A 15760-nucleotide genomic window follows, 5' to 3' on the forward strand; every position below is an offset into this window, starting at 1 on the left:
GTTGAATAATATTCCATCTTCTTGACATATGACATGTATTTATTCATTCATCAGTTGATGGAGAGAAAGGAGATTAGTGGTTGCTTAGGGCTAGGAGTATGGGCGGATTGGAGGGTGATGGCTAAGGGGTGTGGGGTTTCTTTTTGGGGTAATGAAAACATCCAAAAATTAACTGTGGTTATGGTTGCATAAATCTATGTCTATACTAAAAGCCATTGAATTTTGTACACTTTAAGGTGTGAATTGTAAGGTGTGTGAATTATATTTCAGTAAAGCTGTTTAAAAAGGAGTTGTAATCCTAGATCACTAAATTTGTGTTCAAGGGAAAATGTGCCATATTTCAGTGCTTCTAAGACATACTGCCACCTCCCTTCATTTTGATTTATATGTGTCTCAAATCAGGGTGGCATGTCATAGTTTAATTGTCAGTGCTTTTTCTCTCTTGGTGGTTCCTAAAATAATACTGCATTTTAAAACCGATGGTATCTTAGATGCAATGAAATATATAGCAAGTAAGAATATCAGGAGGAGGGGAGAATTAAACTAACTATTTAATCCAAAAAAAAAAAAAAAAAAAGAAGAGTTCCAGGTTGGGGGACCAGGTGAAAGGTGATGTCCTTAGCTGGGATAGAAAAGGAAAGAGGACTGGGTTCAAGTGTGATTGTTGAAATGGAATGCCTGTGAATGCCTCGGTGGGGATAGAGGGGCTTAGCTGGAAACTGAGGTCTAGAGCTGAGGTGAACCAGCAATACTGAGGACTAGAAGCTGCAGGCGTGGCATCTACATCAGGGCTCAGAGGCCTCTCTCAGAGATAGGGTGAACGAGTGGTCTGGTCCTGGTTTACACCCTCTGTCCTGGTTTATGCCTATAAACCTATCCCTGTTAGCACCTCCTGCACTCTCAAAAGTGTCCCAGTTTGGATGACAAACTGCCTTCCAGTCACAGCTCTGCTTCTTTCCCACTGTGTGACCTTGGAGCAAAACATTTCTGCTCTTGGAGTCTCCGTTTCTTTCCTCTGCAAAAGATGGAGATTGAACAGTGATCTGAAATGTCTCTTCCTCTGAGAAGTTGTGTCCATCTTATCTGGTGCCGTTTCTCTTGGGGTTCAGGTCACCTGATGTGGGATGTCAGTCACCTCCGAAGAGAGCGCTTGTGTGTGTGTGTTGAGAGGGGATCTCTCTGGGGTACCGAGGCTGAGGACGAGAGTCCATGGAGCCCTTTCAGCACCAGCCTATGTCTATGCTGGAGCTATCTGGCTCACGGACTGGTGGCAATCGGTGAGAAGGCGCCGGGAACTTGGAAAGTGGGGGCAGATGGGGGCGGTATTAGGCTTCGGCGACAAGCTGGGAAGGCAGTGGGATTTGAAGTTAAACCTAGCTTCAAATCAAGCTGCTACTTGACCTCTCTGAGTCTGTTTGCTCATCAGTAAAATGGGGTTAATTAGGCGGCGTTGCCAGGATGTGTGAAGCTGGAGGTGATATACGTCCTAGAGGCAGCAACCGCTGCCGGGATCGCGGCAGCAGAAGCTTTGGGAAGTGAAGCAGGACCCCGAGCGGGACCGGAGGCGATTCCCGGAGGCCGGGGCACCAGCGGGCGAGGAAAGGGGGATCCGAACACACTCGGCGGGGAAGGGGAGGCCGACCCCCGCCACCGACCCTGGGGATGCCGCTTCGCGTCCACGTTTTTCCTCCTGGCGCCCGCCGGGGGTCTCGGTCCCCGGCTGTCACCTGGACGCTCGGGAATGGGGCGGGCGAGCCGGGCGGGCGGGGAGGCGGGCCTTGGCGGCGGCTGCGGGCGCGGGCCGGGGGGTGGGGCGAGGGGCTGGGGGCGGGGGCCGGCGCCCCGCTGGGAGGCCGGCCACGTGACGCCCGCAGCACCGGCTGGGCCGCCAGGCGGGGAGCGCCGCGGCGGCCCCAGGAGGTGGCGGCGGGCGCTGAAGCCCGGGCCGCGCGGGACTGGCCGTCGGGGCCCCGGGACGGCGGCCCCGGGGACGCCCATGCTATGGAGAAGTTGGCGGCCGGGCTGGCGGGCCTGCGCTGGAGCATGGGCGCCTTCCCGCTCGACCTCATCGTCAGCCGCTGCCGCTTGCCCACACTTGCCTGCCTCGGGCCAGGTACCGGGGGTGTTGGGAAGGGCGACTGGGGGACCATCGGGGACTCTCCCGGGGCCGTGAGGATGCGACCCCTGCCCTCCCGCTCCTCGGCGCGGGCCCCGCGCTGCTCCCGGAGCGCCTCCCCTGAGAGCCGGGGCCCACGAACCGAGGGGCCGCCTCCTTCTGGGCCCCACGGACGGGCACAGGGACAGAAACCTGGGACAGGGACTGGGACCGGGCCCGGGACAGAGTTCTTCGGCCCAGCTGGAGCCCGGAGCGCGGCGGAGCCGCCAAGTCCGCGCCGTCGGTGCACCCCCTTCCCTCGCCGCCCTCAGACCCCCGCCCGGGCCGCGCCCCCCTCTATCCTTTTGTCTCCGGCCTCTCACCTCGATCCTCCCGTATCCCTTGGGCCTCGGACTCTGTCTTCCCACTGCTGCCGCCCCCCAGCCCCGCTCTGTCCCTCTTGGGACCCTTCTCGCATCCTCCTTTCGCGGCCTGGGGAGCAGCCTCCGGTCCCCGGGGGCCGGCAGACTACCTCTGGGCCTGAGTGAACGCGAGTCCTCCCGCCGGGCGGGCCCCCGAGCCCCCGGACCTCCCCACATCTTGCCCCACTTCTCCTTGGGGCCCGGGGACCCGGGCTGCTCTGCTGATGCTTGCGGGCCCGAGAGGGGCGCCCGGAGGCTGCGCCGAGCAAGTGGACCGTTTGGGGGAAGAGGGGCTGCTTGGCTGGGGGAGGGGCAGGAGCCGGGGCTGGCAGCCAGGCCGGGGGTTTTGTGTGTGAGAAGAATAGGGGTTTGGCCCGCGTTGGCACACTCGCTTCCCTGAATGCTAATGGAGCCCGCGGCCACAGGCTCCTCTCCTCTCCCCTCCGCGGGGCCAGCAGCCACTCCTCCGACCCGCGGCGGCGAGGAGTGGGCACAGTGAGCGTCACCGTGTCCCAGGAGCGGGCTCGGTGAGAACGTCTATGCCTGGGCCGTGGGGCAGGGTTGCCCGGCAGTCCAACGTCTCGTTTTCTGGATCGTCGGCGTGTGATGCCGAGACTGCCCATGTCAACAGCAAGGCTGTGTGTGTCTGCGTGTGAATGGAATATGCTGGCCCTAGGTTGTGCCTGGCCACTTCCCACACATCCTCTTTGGCATCTCCCCCACCCCCGGGGGTCCTTTTTGAGCTCCTCAATCTGGCAGGCCTCCTTTGGGCTCCCTTGACACCTCTGGCACCCTTGTCTTGTCTCCTACTGTAACCCGTTGTAATGGTCAGTTTATTGTCCTTCTGGGCTGCAGGCTCCTTGAGGTAGGGCATCCTGCCTAACAAAGATTATGGAAGGAGTAAATGAATGAGGGAATGAGCAACTGGTGTGACGGCCCAGTTGCCTGGTGTCTCTCTGTGACAATGGTGGCTATGGCTGTGGTCACCTTATGTGATCAAAACTGTGAGTGTGAATATGTGATCAAAAGTACGTCTTGAAGTCTTGAAGGTCCCTGTGTGCCTGTGCATTTGGGAGGGGCCCCTTAGTGGGACCATGGGACTGAGTTGTGTCATTGGGGTAATAAGCAAGCCCCTATCACTGTGGGCCAGGTGGCTGTGCTGGCTCAACTACTGGTGACCATGACCCATGGTTGTTGGTGTGTGTCCTGTGTGACTGTGGCCTGCATCCCTTGGAAGGGCAGCCTGGGGCTTAGGAGAGCTCTAAGAGGAGGTTACAGAGTAGGAAAGCCTCCTGTGCCTCAGGTGAGGAATTGAGGAGAAAGGCTCCTCCCTCCCCCCCACCCCATACACAGGGTGGAAGCCAGGCCCTTCCTGCAGGTCCTGAACACATCCTCCCCTCCCCCGACCAAATGCACACACTTCAGGGAGTCCCCAGCCATCAGAGTAAACCATTTCCCATTTGGTTGGGTGGCAGATATTTATTAAGTTGCGTCTGAGCGGGCTGGGAAGGAGGCATCCCTCACCCACCCTACTCACCAGCTGCAACCAGGAGACGGCTCAAAGGCCTCCTGGAAGCTGGGCCAGCCCTTCTGCTCTCCTGGAAACCGGTGCTGGGTTTGGAGCCTCTGGGGCCCAGGCCCCTCCCGACGGCTTGGCCCCCATGCAGCTTCCCCCGGGGCTAGCCCCCAGCACTCTTCTAAACCCACCCCTCCCTCTGGCCTTCATCACTGTGTTCCAAAGACTGGGGGGGATGAAGGGCCGAGGGAGGGAGAGCCAAGAAGCAGCTTCTCTGAGGTGGCATCGGGGGTATCTGAGACTTTCTCCTCTCTCCTTTGAGGTCCCTCGTGGGCAGGAGACTGTCTGTGGCAGTGGGTGAGAAGAGAGCCAGGAGTCAGCTCCTGTGAGTCCTGCCGAGTGACCCAGAGCCCTGGGGTTCACCGTGGACGGCCCCTTCTCGGCCCTCTCTGTGCCCCACCAGGGCCCTCCTTTCCTGGCCTAGGAGCCGACTCGGGGGCTGAGAATTCTGCTGGTCTCAGTTCAGGTGGTCTGAGGCCCAGCTCAGGTGTCTGCTGCTCAGCACTGCCTCCCATCCTCCCTCCTGCCCCACTCGGCTAGTTTACTGCCCCTTCTGTGAGAACCCGGACAGCCTCCATTCAACGCCTCAAACTTGGCCTGTGTTCTCTGTTCACATCTCTTCTCACCTCCCCCTGGGCCTAAGGGCTCCTGGAGGGCAGAGGCTGGGCTCATCCGCTGGGAGCCCCTGGCTCCAGCACAGGGCCTGGGACAGCAGGCGGTCCAATCGAATGATGAATGCAGGACGGAGGCTGGGCCGGTTGCTGGGGCCCCATCGGGGAGCCTGAGCCCTGAGAGAGGGGGCCTGATTCAGCCCCGAGGTCACAGCTGGCAGCCTGCCTGTCCCTTGAGCGCTGCTGGTCTGGGCAGGGGTCATGGGGAGCCGTCCCCGGTGGCGTCTCAGTGAGGAGGTGAGCAGGTCACCCTGCCTGTCCTTTCCGCCCCCCCTAATGTTCTCTTTTCTGTCCTTCCTCCTCTGTCCCCCTTTCCCCTCTCAGGGGAGTACGCCGAGGGCGTCAGTGAGCGAGACATCCTGCTCATCCACTCCTGCCGCCAGTGGACAACGGTGACAGCCCACACCCTGGAGGAGGGTCACTATGTCATCGGGCCCAAGATTGACATCCCCCTGCAGTACCCAGGTGTGCCCAGCCAGGGACTGATGGCACAGAGCCGGTGGGAGGTGTAGGCAGGGGGGTAGGGGTGGGGAGGTCTTGGAGGAAACTGTTGGTGACTGGCTTTTCCTTAGAGCCACAGGGGTGAGCAAGGTCATGGCTGGCAGGGTGGTGATTAGGGTTAGAGTTAGGGCCCAGTGGTTTTCATACTGTTTTGTGGAGCCCTGGGTTTCTGGTTGCAAACCTTTGATTCCCATTTTGTTTTAAAATAGACTTGAAACTGTTAAAAAAAAAAAGTACCCACACCCTCCAACTGCTACAAATCAAACCTTAACCCTGACTAGAGACCTTCAGTATGTACCATTTACATACAGGTGGTATCTCTGCCTCATTAACACTTTTTGCACAGACCCTCAAAGAGAGTATCTCCTGCTAGGATCCTCTCAGTACTGTGCAACCAAAAGACTTCAGAAACAAAGGGATGCTCAGGCTGATTATGTGGCTGCATCTGCCTGCTCTAATCCTGTTTTTCCCAATTTTTGTGTTAAACTTATTGTTTTCACTGATTGACTTAAGTGAATGTTAACATTTTAGGCTTTTAAATAAGATTCTGCAATGAATTTCTACTTTTATCTGTTATATATATGATGCTGATGTCCTAAAGATTTTGTTTGAAGAAAGGATTCTGCTGCTGAAAAAAGAAAGTACAGCCCTTTCATTTTACACACAATGAAACAGAGGGCCTAAGAAGGGAAGTGACTTGCCCAGGGTCACACAGCTAGAAAGCAGCAGAGCAAGGGCTAGCACCCAGGTGTCTTGACTCCTGAGCTCTTGCTTGCTGCCACATCAGGAATGCAGGGTTGTTGTCCCCTGTGTGGGAGGGATGTGAGTCTGGTGGCCCCATCCCGGAGACGCCCCCACGTGAGCCCAGGATCCCACAGCTCCTGCACATTAAACACGTGCTGCGTTTCAGACATTGGGCAGAGCGTTGTTGCCATTGCGTCCTCACAGCAGCCCTGTGAGGGAGTTTTATCAAGCTCCAGGAGTTAGTAGTTAGCCCAGTTCTGTGTTTAACTACTAACTGCTCCAGGAGTTAGTAGTTAGCTCAGTTCTGTATTTAACTGCTGCCCACCCCCCAACAAAGGTCGGAATACTTTGAGCTGGGAAGGCTCACGGTCCCTTCCTCACAGGTATGTTGTTCCCCTTCTGGTGCTGCCTGGGTCTCCCCGGAGTCAGTGGGACAGGACTAAACCCTTTACGGGGCTTCTGCTCTTTACAGCGCCCTGTGCACCTTGTACTCCTGTAGCCCCACAGCCCATTTTAAACATGAGGAAACTGTCTCAAGTGTCTTTCTGACCTGGACTGGAGCCCTTGGGGAGACCTGCCCAAGCTAGAAACTTCCCAGCCTGGGTATCTGGCCTTGGTCCAGGGAGAGGTCCCAGGTCTTCTTCTTAGGATAAAAAAAGCAAAGATTGGGGGACTTCCCTGGCGGTCCAGTGGTGAAGACTCGGCGCTTGCACTGCTGGGGGCACAGGTTCGATGCAAAAAAAAAAAAAAAACAAAGATTGGAAAAAGCCTTCACTGACAGAAATATGACTTACTGCATCATTTCGGTTATGTCATTAAAAATCCGGGAAACCAAGGTACAGAGCCTCCTCGGGAACTCTGCGTTCACGAGGCTCCTGGCCCTTTCCCCCTATCTCTTTCGGTGCCCTTGTGTAAGGCGGGTGACAGCTGGCCAGCCGAGGTGTCGCATCCCCAGCTCCATCTTTCCGGTGGGCCGCTCGGGCCCCGCCTGGATGGGGGCTGGGTGGCCGAGGCCCCCCAGGAGGGGGAAGGGCTGGGCCGCCGGCGGGTTAATGAGGAAGCTCTGAGCGCACAGCTCCGAGCTGATTCCTCCTAATGAATTAATAATTGCGCGGGCAGGCGGGCGGGGCGGACCGCGGAGAGAGCCTCGGGAGGCGATGGAGGGAGAGGGGAGGAGGGCTCAGGGCGATGCCCTGCAGCGAGTGGCGTGGGGGCCTCTGCTGGAGAGCCGGGTCTCCAGGCCAAGGCCCACCGCCCGGGGAGGCGGGGAGACCGGACTCCTCCGGGACGACCCCCACCCCGCCAGCTCCCCGCCTTGCCCTCTGCGCGGTGCCTCTCCCCGCGCGGGCCGCAGACCCTGCGGAGCACCGGGCAGATGCGTCCCTTGAGCCAAGTAGTATGCTTCCACTTTACAGATGGGAAAACAGAAGCCTATGGGGATTAAATAATTTGCTCAAGGCCACACAGGTGGTAGGTGGCAGAGCTGGGATTCAGCCAGGTCTGTCCGACTCCCAAGTCCGTGCATTTACCCACCATTCTTTATAGAGCGTCTGTTATGGGTCAGGTGCTGGCAGGGAGGGGTGACAAACAAGACCCTGCTTCAGGCTGGAAGGGACGGTCGGGGCTGCGTAAACGTGCTCTGGGAGTCACGGACAGGGAGGAGGGGCAGGCCAGGGTGGGGCAGGTCCCTAGAGCCGCAGAGGACCTCGGGTCTTATGTAGGGGGAGGCAGGAGAGGAAGCTGCCCCCAGTGGGGCTGCAGAGGGAGGAAAAGGCTTCCAGGGGCCAGAGCATCACCCCCGGGAGGTCTACCTTCCTTCCTCCCGGCAGCGATGACCGGTGCTGGGCTCAGGCTGCGGCGGAGGGGGTGGTGCCGGCTACCATGGTTACATCGATCTTCCCTGCCACATCCTCCCCCCCCCCCCCCCCCCCCGGCTCTAGCCCTGACTTGGCTCCAGCTCTCCCCACAGGGGGCAGTGGGCACTTCTCCCTGCCTGGCTGCTTGGGGTTGGGGGGTTTGTGTGTGGATATTGGGGAGGCGACTGGGTGAGGGACGGGGGCTACTTTTCTTGGATGGTAGCGGATCTGTGACTCCTGCTTTCTGACCTGCAGATCACTGTTCCTTGCTAGGTCCCCTCCCCAGTTTATCCCTGCTGCCCTCTACGGCTGTGGCTCATCCGAGGCCTCTTTTTACTAGGGTCTCAGAGTGGTTGGGGAAGGATGGGGGATGGGACGTGGGGTATGTTCCCTCCAGCTTTCTCCTGGGCACTTCCCCCTCTTTCTGGGTTGTCACTTTTCCTGCTCATAGATGTTGATGCTGCAGGCTCTGCCCCTGGCCCTCTGCTCTTCATACTCTGCATTAGGGAGTGGGTGTCTCTATCCGGGTTTCTGGTTGGGCTTTGGGGGCTCCAAGAACCGCCCCCCTGTACTATATACAAAATGCTTTTTTGTGTGTTCCTGCTAGGGGTACACTGGGATTTCTCTGGGAAGAGGGTCCCCAAAGGGTCAAGATCCTCTGTTCCTCCTCTTTCCTGAGCTATCTTGCCTGCCCCACAGCTGACACTGCCTCCTGTGGGCTGGTGACCTTCTGTCTGTTACTTCTGACTAGGCAGCCTCAAGCGCTGCACCCACACCCTCGCCTGCCCTAGGAACACCCCCTGCAGGGCCTCACTTGGCCTCCCCAGTTTGGCCGGTGCTCCACAACTCGTTCCTTCCAGGGTCTCAGTTTTGGTTAACAGCTCTGCCGTCTCCATTTCTGACCAGGCTGGTGACCCGAGTCCCTTCCTCCTCCACCACCTACTCGTCAGTCTGATGAGTTTCTCACCACCATCTGATGCGGCTCCCTACCTCGACAGTACCTCTTGTTCTGCTCATTTTTGTTATTCCCTCAGTTGCTGCCCTGGCTCTTTTCCAAAACTCGTTACTGAGTTATTTACCTGAATGGTGTCCCTGTTATCTTTATAGAGTTCAACTTTGATCTTGATCTTCCCTTGCTCAGAACACTCCAGGGGGTTTCATTCTTACGGAATAAAGTCCTACCATGTGGCATTCAGAGCCTTTCATAACCCAGTTGCTGTCTGCTTCACCCCTGTCATCACCCCTCTCAAGTCCTACCCTCCAGGCACTCACCACTTGGGGCAGGCAGTCTGCTTCCGTGACTCTATGTCTTTGCTCATGCTATTTCTTCCATGTGGAATGTCCATTCTGTAAAACTCTTTTCATTCTTATGATCCCCTCAGACTGCCAGGCAGATTTCCCCCAACTCAGTGGTCTTCTCACTCTTTTGTCATGAGTCTGGTGTAGCATTTGTCACATCCTGCCATCACACACTACATCTGGATTTCCTTGTGGGCAGACTCTCTTACCCAGATTTGCACACCCTGTCGGGGCAAGGCTAGTGTCTGGCACATAGTGGGTGCTCCACAAATGTTTGTAGAATGAATAAATGAATGGACTGTGACTGCAGCAACCACCAGAAACACTACAGAAGCTAGAGTCACCTTGTCTTCTCTCAGCTTATACAAGACTCTCTTCCTTTTGTGTAAGGGCAAAGAAGAGGCCATCTGTCCAGATGCCAGCATGGTTCACAGCCTGTCTTTGTGCTCACATAGTGGGCACGTGAAAGGTGTGTGGCCAGTGAGGTTAGACGGTTTCCACAGAGGGGTGTCAGCTTTACGGATTATCATCATTCTTTAAAGTCTGTGTCTGCTGGGGGCATCTGCTGAGCCAGCCAAAACATAGCCCTGGACTGCAGGTTGGGAAGACCTCATCCGAGGGAGGAGGCTTTGCTTGGCTCAGATCAGAGGCCTCTGGGACAGTGGGGCTGGATGTTGGATCAGAGGAGGATTTGAGAACAGATTAGGGGTCAGAGTTGCTCTCCCTGGATCTCCAAAGACTGGGGCTGGGCCCCTGGTCTGCCCATTGCATCAGTGTGGGTTAGCAATCCAACGCAGATACATAGAATGCCAGATCCAGGTGGGGCCCAAGAGCATCTGCTCCAGCTTCCTCAGCTGAGGACTCAAAGCCCCAGAGAAGGGAAGGGATTTGTCTAGGGTCATAGCAAATCAGAGTGGGGCTGGGAGCAAGCTAGGAATCAGCACCCCCAATGCCACACTAACGCTTGGTCCGAGGATAGCTCTGTGTCCAAGTGTTTGGGTTTGCACTTGGGTTTCTCTGGGCAGGCAGCTGCTAGCCTTATCACACACCCACAAGCTGTCCACTGGGTGAGGGCTGGGCTCTAGTTGCTAGGAATCTGTGCTCCCCTCCCTGCTGAGGCTTGAATCAGCTGACCAGCTCCTTCCACTGGTGCAGACCTGCCCTTCTGACCACCTGAGTTCCACAGAGGCTGGCTGAGATGAGGGGAACAAGAAGCGGGGACAATGAGGCCTCTCCGGATACAGGCTAGGCTCCCAGCAAGCAGGCCCACCCTAGCAGCAGCCTGCATTCCTTCCTGTGCAGGGAAGTTCAAGCTCCTGGAGCAGGCCCGGGATGTTCGGGAGCCAGTGAGGTACTTCAGCAGCGTGGAGGAGGTGGCCAGCGTCTTCCCTGATCGCATCTTTGTGATGGAAGCCATCACCTTCAGTGTCAAGGTTAGTCCTTTCTGCACCAGGCTCGGTGCCCCCAGGTTTCCATTATCCTTGGGGGCAAGCCTGACCCTGGTTGGAGGGTGGCCTTTGAGCTCTAAGAGGTAAAAGTATCACAGTGTGGCTTCTGGCAGCCCCTTGAAAGCCTCTGGCTAGGTGTATGAACTTCCTGGAGCTTCCTGCAAAAGGTGGGGAAGCAGGAAGTGTGTGTGGAGGGTCACGGCCTGACTGGGAAGTCTTTCAGGGCAGCCGTCCTCTCAGCCACTGGTGGTGGTAGTGTAGCTGTGGGGCACACAGTGCACACGGTCCCCCACTTATGTACAGGCGGTTCTTGCCTGTTTATAAACCCTCTGCTTATCCATCAATTCATCTCTCTTCAGAGTAGTCTTGTTGAATAGGTGGAGGATTGTTATCGCCCTAATTGTAAAAAATGGTAACAAAAGTTGCCATATACTGAGTATTTTCAAAGTATTTCATTGTACATATAGTCTATTTAATCCTTACAGCAATTCTTCCAAGTAAGAGTAACTAAGGTCCCCGAGAGGTAACTCACTGAAGGCTGCACAGCCACCACATGGCCCCTCCAGGATGGAATGTCCTCAGTCCACTGCTCTTGATCTGGTCTTAGCCCTGGGAAAGGCCCAAGAGGAGCGCTGTCCTCCTGGGTCCCGTCCCGGTGGCTTTCCCGGGGCTCTGGCTAAGGCCTCCCGCCGTTTCTGGGATCCCCAGGTGGTGTCAGGCGAGTTCAGTGAGGACAGCGAGGTGTACAACTTCACGCTGCACGCCGGCGACGAGCTCACTCTCATGGGCCAGGCGGAGATCCTGTGCGCCAAGACCCCCAAGGAGCGCTCACGCTTCACCACCCTGCTGCGCAAGCTGGGCCGGGCCGGGGCGCTCGCCGGGGTGGGCGGCGGCGGCCCGGGGGGCACGGGGGCCGCGGGTGGCAGCGGGGGCGCCAGGCTCATCAAAGGCAAGATGCCCTGCCTCATCTGCATGAACCACCGCACCAATGAGAGCCTGAGCCTGCCCTTCCAGTGCCAGGGCCGCTTCAGCACGCGCAGCCCGCTGGAGCTGCAGATGCAGGAGGGCGAGCACACGGTGCGCGCCATCATCGAGCGCGTGCGGCTCCCGGTGAACGTGCTGGTGCCCAGCCGGCCGCCGCGCAACCCCTACGACCTGCACCCGGTGCGGGAGGGCCACTGCTACAAGCTGGTCAGCATCATCTCCAAGACGGTGGTGCTGGGGCTGGCGCTGCGCCGCGAGGGCCCGGCGCCGCTGCACTTCCTGCTGCTCACCGACACGCCGCGCTTCGCGCTACCGCAGGGCCTGCTGGCCGGGGACCCGCGTGTCGAACGCCTGGTGCGCGACAGCGCCTCCTACTGCCGCGAGCGCTTCGACCCCGACGAGTACTCGACCGCCGTGCGCGAAGCGCCCGCCGAGCTGGCCGAAGACTGTGCCAGCCCGCGCCGCGCGCGCCTCTGCCTGCCCGCGCCCCCGCGCGCCCTCCGGCCCGCCCGCGCCCCCGCCTCCGGCCCCGGCCCGCCCGGCGACGGCGACCAGGAGTACGTGAGTCCCGACTGGGCCGGCGCGCCCGAGCCCGCCGCGCCGCCCGCCGAGATCCCCTACGAGGAGCTGTGGACGCACCAGGCGGCCGAGGGCCCCGCCGAGGGCAGGACTCGGCCGCTCCCGGGGCCTGACCTCATCTCCTTCGGGGCCGCGGGGCCGCCCCGCCTGGAGTCCGAGGCGGCCCCGCCTCCAGTGCCTCCCAAATCCGAGGCGGTGAGTGGATGCCGTGGAGGCGAGGAGGGGGGGAGGCCGGGCTCTGAGCTCTGTGGGCCCCATCCTCCAGGGAGGTGGCCAGCCAGGGGTCAGGGTTTGGGCTTGAAAAGCTCGTTCTCCAGGGCCCCAGCCTTGGCATCTCGGTCTCCAGCCCCCGGAGTGTATGACAGAGGGTGGCCGAGGTGGGGAAAGGGGAGAAAACAAGGAAAGAAACGCAGGAGCATTTGTAGGAAGGGATACCAGGGACGGTGGCATTGGGAGTTGTGGGGACAAAGATGCCAGCAGGTCCCCAGCCTCAGAGAATTGGGGATGAGCCTAGAACAGTGTTACCCAGAAGGTTCCACAAGGAGTGGAACAAGGAGTCCTTTAAGTTGTCCAGGGTAAAGAAGGTTCTATGGTGACGTAAGTCTAGAAAAAGTAGTCTGTGATGCCCAGTCTTCCCCCTCCTCACTTTGGAGCTGCAGAGTATTGGTATAATAAAGGCTCTGAGAAGTCCTGCACGAAGGAAGCCCGTTTATCTGTGTTTAACACAGAATTTTCCAACCGAGCTTGTCCACAGACTATGGACAACACCTATGAACATCCCATGGAGTCCACTTATGAGTGTCTGACCTATAAGGCAAGGAGCCAGATGGCAGATACTTTTCCTTCCCTTTCTTCTCCTCATTACACGTTTTTTTCTTAATTCTCTCCTTTTCCTTGAGGAGGGAATATGTCTACTTAACTGATTGTTTATTTTTCATCTACTTCTCTATTTTTTCTTACATTCAAGATGGATTTCCAAGGCCACAGGAGACAGTGTATGTGTTGTCAGCTCTCGATGAGTGAAACGGGCTGGAGAGACGAGAAGGGGTGGGTGGGTGGGTGAGGAGCTGGGGTGTAAGGCAAGGCAGGCTCTTAGCAAAGTGGGGCAGTGTCAGTCCCACACGCCGCCCTGGCCCAGCTGCCTGGGGACCGGGGGTGGCGTCATGGCCCTGTGCTTGCAGGTGAAGGAGGAGTGCCGCCTGCTCAATGCCCCTCCTGTGCCCCCCCGAGGTGGCAGTGCCAATGGCCGGCTCTCGGGCAGTCCCCCGGTGCCCCCGCGCTTCCCCAAGCTGCAGCCTGTCCAGTCCCCCAGCTCCAGCCTCTCCTACTACTCCTCTGGCCTCCAGGATGGGTGAGCCCCTTCCTTCTCTTGGTCCTGGGCCTCCTCAGGTGGATAGAAGCAGGGGAGGGTGGGGAGGGGCGCCAGTGCTGAGGAAGAGGAAGACTTCAGGCCCGGGGTTCAGAGGTTCTGAGGTTCTGAGCAGTACCTGAGGGAGGGGGCCCTGGGGGCCGGGATCCCGGGCTTCCTGCTTCAGTTCGCTCCTCTCCTAAATGATGACAATTGGTTGGGAGTGTTGCTCTGTTTCCCTCCACAGTGGGATCTGCCACAGGGTGGAGTGCTCCTTGCTATTGAAAATTTTCTATGCAATTCAGTTTAGTTTAATTTTTCCTGGGGAGGGGGGTGCCGGGAGAAAGAATAGAGCAATCTCAGAGGGCCTCAGGCCTCGGGGGCTGGGGTGTGGGCCAGCGCTGCTGAGATCGGAGCAGCGGCCTCTGGTACCCGGTGGAGCAGTGGTTTGCTGTGTCGTGTGTGTGGCCCTGTGGCGTTTCCCTCTTGCTGTGCTTACCCTTCCATCTGTGTCGGTCTCTTTGCCCACAGGGCGGGCTCCCGCAGTGGCAGTGGCTCTCCGTCACCGGATACCTACTCCCTCTATTGCTACCCATGCACCTGGGGAGACTGCAAGGTGGGCGAGTCCCCCAGCCGCCCACCCCCGGGACCCCTGCCCTCGACTACGCAGCCCAGCCAGGCCTCCCGGGCCCTTGTAGAGCCCCTGAGCAGTGGAGCTGCCTCTCTCTGGGGGGCCGACACCCCAGTCAAGACCTACCGCAGCTGCCCGCCTCCATTCAAGCCCTCCCACCCCCAGAAACGCTTCGCTCCCCTTGGAGCTCTGAACCCCTTTTCCGGGCCTGCCTACCCCACAGGCCCTTCAGCCGCCTCCTCCTCTGGGCCCACAGCCAGCTCAGGTCCCCTGGCTACCTCCAGCCCCGCTCATTCCCCAGGCCCGGGCCCTCCAGGCCAGGCCTATTCGGCTGCTGCCTCCTCCTGCTGTCCCACCTCCTCCTCCTCTTCCTCTGAGCGGCAGACACCCGCCCTGGAGCCCTCTGATCCCTTTGAGCTGGGCCGGGGCAGTTCTCCAGAGCCGGAGGTGCTGCGCTGTCAGGAGCCCAGAGCTGGGAGGGCTCCTGGGCCTGGGCCTGGCCTTCTGCCACTTGGACCCCCCAAGGCCTTTGAGCCTGAAGGTGTGGTGCTGCGGCAGGTCCCCGCCCCCCTGTCCCCCGTGGCCCTGCAGGGGCCCGAAGCAGGCAGAGCACGACTCCTTCTCAGCCAGGGGCGCCTAGAAGGGCCTCCGGCCAGTCCCCGGGATGGGGCCACAGGCTGGGGCGGCCGGGATGCCTCCTCCTGGCAGCCCCCCGCTGACCTGTCTGCACTCTCCCTGGAGGAGGTCTCGCGAAGTCTGCGTTTCATCGGGCTCTCGGAGGACGTGGTGAGCTTCTTTGCCCGAGAGCGCATTGATGGCAGCATCTTCGTGCAGCTCAGTGAGGACATCTTGGCAGATGACTTTCACCTCACCAAGCTGCAGGTCAAGAAGATCATGCAGTTCATCAAAGGCTGGCGGCCCAAGATCTGACTTCCCAGCTCGGGGCTGCACAACTGGAATTTTAGCCCGGAGGCCCCGGGGGGCCAGCCCTGGGTCTGCAGGGTGACGGCACTCCCAGAGTGGGGCCTGCCTGCAGGAAGAATCTATGCCAAGACTGAGGCTGCTAAGCAGCCACGGAGAGTGAATCCAGGGGAGACACACTTGGAAACGGGGTCTTCTGGGCCAGAGCCCTGCATGCATCTTGCCTTTCAGTGTGCAGAGTACGCGGGGAAGGGGCTGGAGGCACCGGTGCACACCCGGGCCTGGTGACACATTGCTGCGATTCCCACGGGGGTTCAAAAGCAGGCCTTCATGGTGCCCTAACAGCCCCCTCCGTCTTGCTGTAGAGCTCCACTGACAGCTCGCATTTCATAGCTTGTAGGTGCAGGCGGGAGCCAAGGGAAGAAGATGGTCCATGATCTAAGCACAAATTCCCCAAGTGCCCGCTCTCCTCTGTGCTCTGTGGGCTTTTGGCCGAGCTGCCCCAGAGTCGGGGGTGCCCTCCTTTCCCCTCTGCTCTGCTGTGTGTTGGGCCCCTGGCCCTGAACACAGGTGTATCAAGTACAAGCCTGTGCCACCACACCTCAGAGGCTCTCCCTGCGGGTTCTGGTTCCTGGGTGATGGCTTTGGAAGAGCACAGCTCTGCTCTTGACCTGCTTAACTAGTT

General features: G+C 58.9%; 1 protein-coding gene across 1 annotated transcript; it reads left to right on the plus strand.

Annotated features, from left to right (window-relative positions):
- Positions 1 to 2001: 2001 nt before the first annotated feature.
- Positions 2002 to 15530, plus strand: GAREM2 (GRB2 associated regulator of MAPK1 subtype 2; the record flags this gene model as incomplete). Its single annotated transcript, XM_082642521.1, has 6 exons — positions 2002 to 2113; positions 5089 to 5229; positions 10467 to 10597; positions 11321 to 12370; positions 13357 to 13526; positions 14055 to 15530. 6 exons carry the CDS (start codon positions 2002 to 2004, stop codon positions 15082 to 15084), a joined length of 2634 nt encoding a protein of 877 aa, XP_082498647.1. The 3' UTR covers positions 15085 to 15530.
- Between the last annotated feature and the right edge of the window lie 230 nt (positions 15531 to 15760).

This window comes from Mesoplodon mirus (assembly GCF_964341445.2).
Source record: "Mesoplodon mirus genome assembly, chromosome: 14".
NCBI classification, from domain to species: domain Eukaryota; kingdom Metazoa; phylum Chordata; class Mammalia; order Artiodactyla; family Ziphiidae; genus Mesoplodon; species Mesoplodon mirus.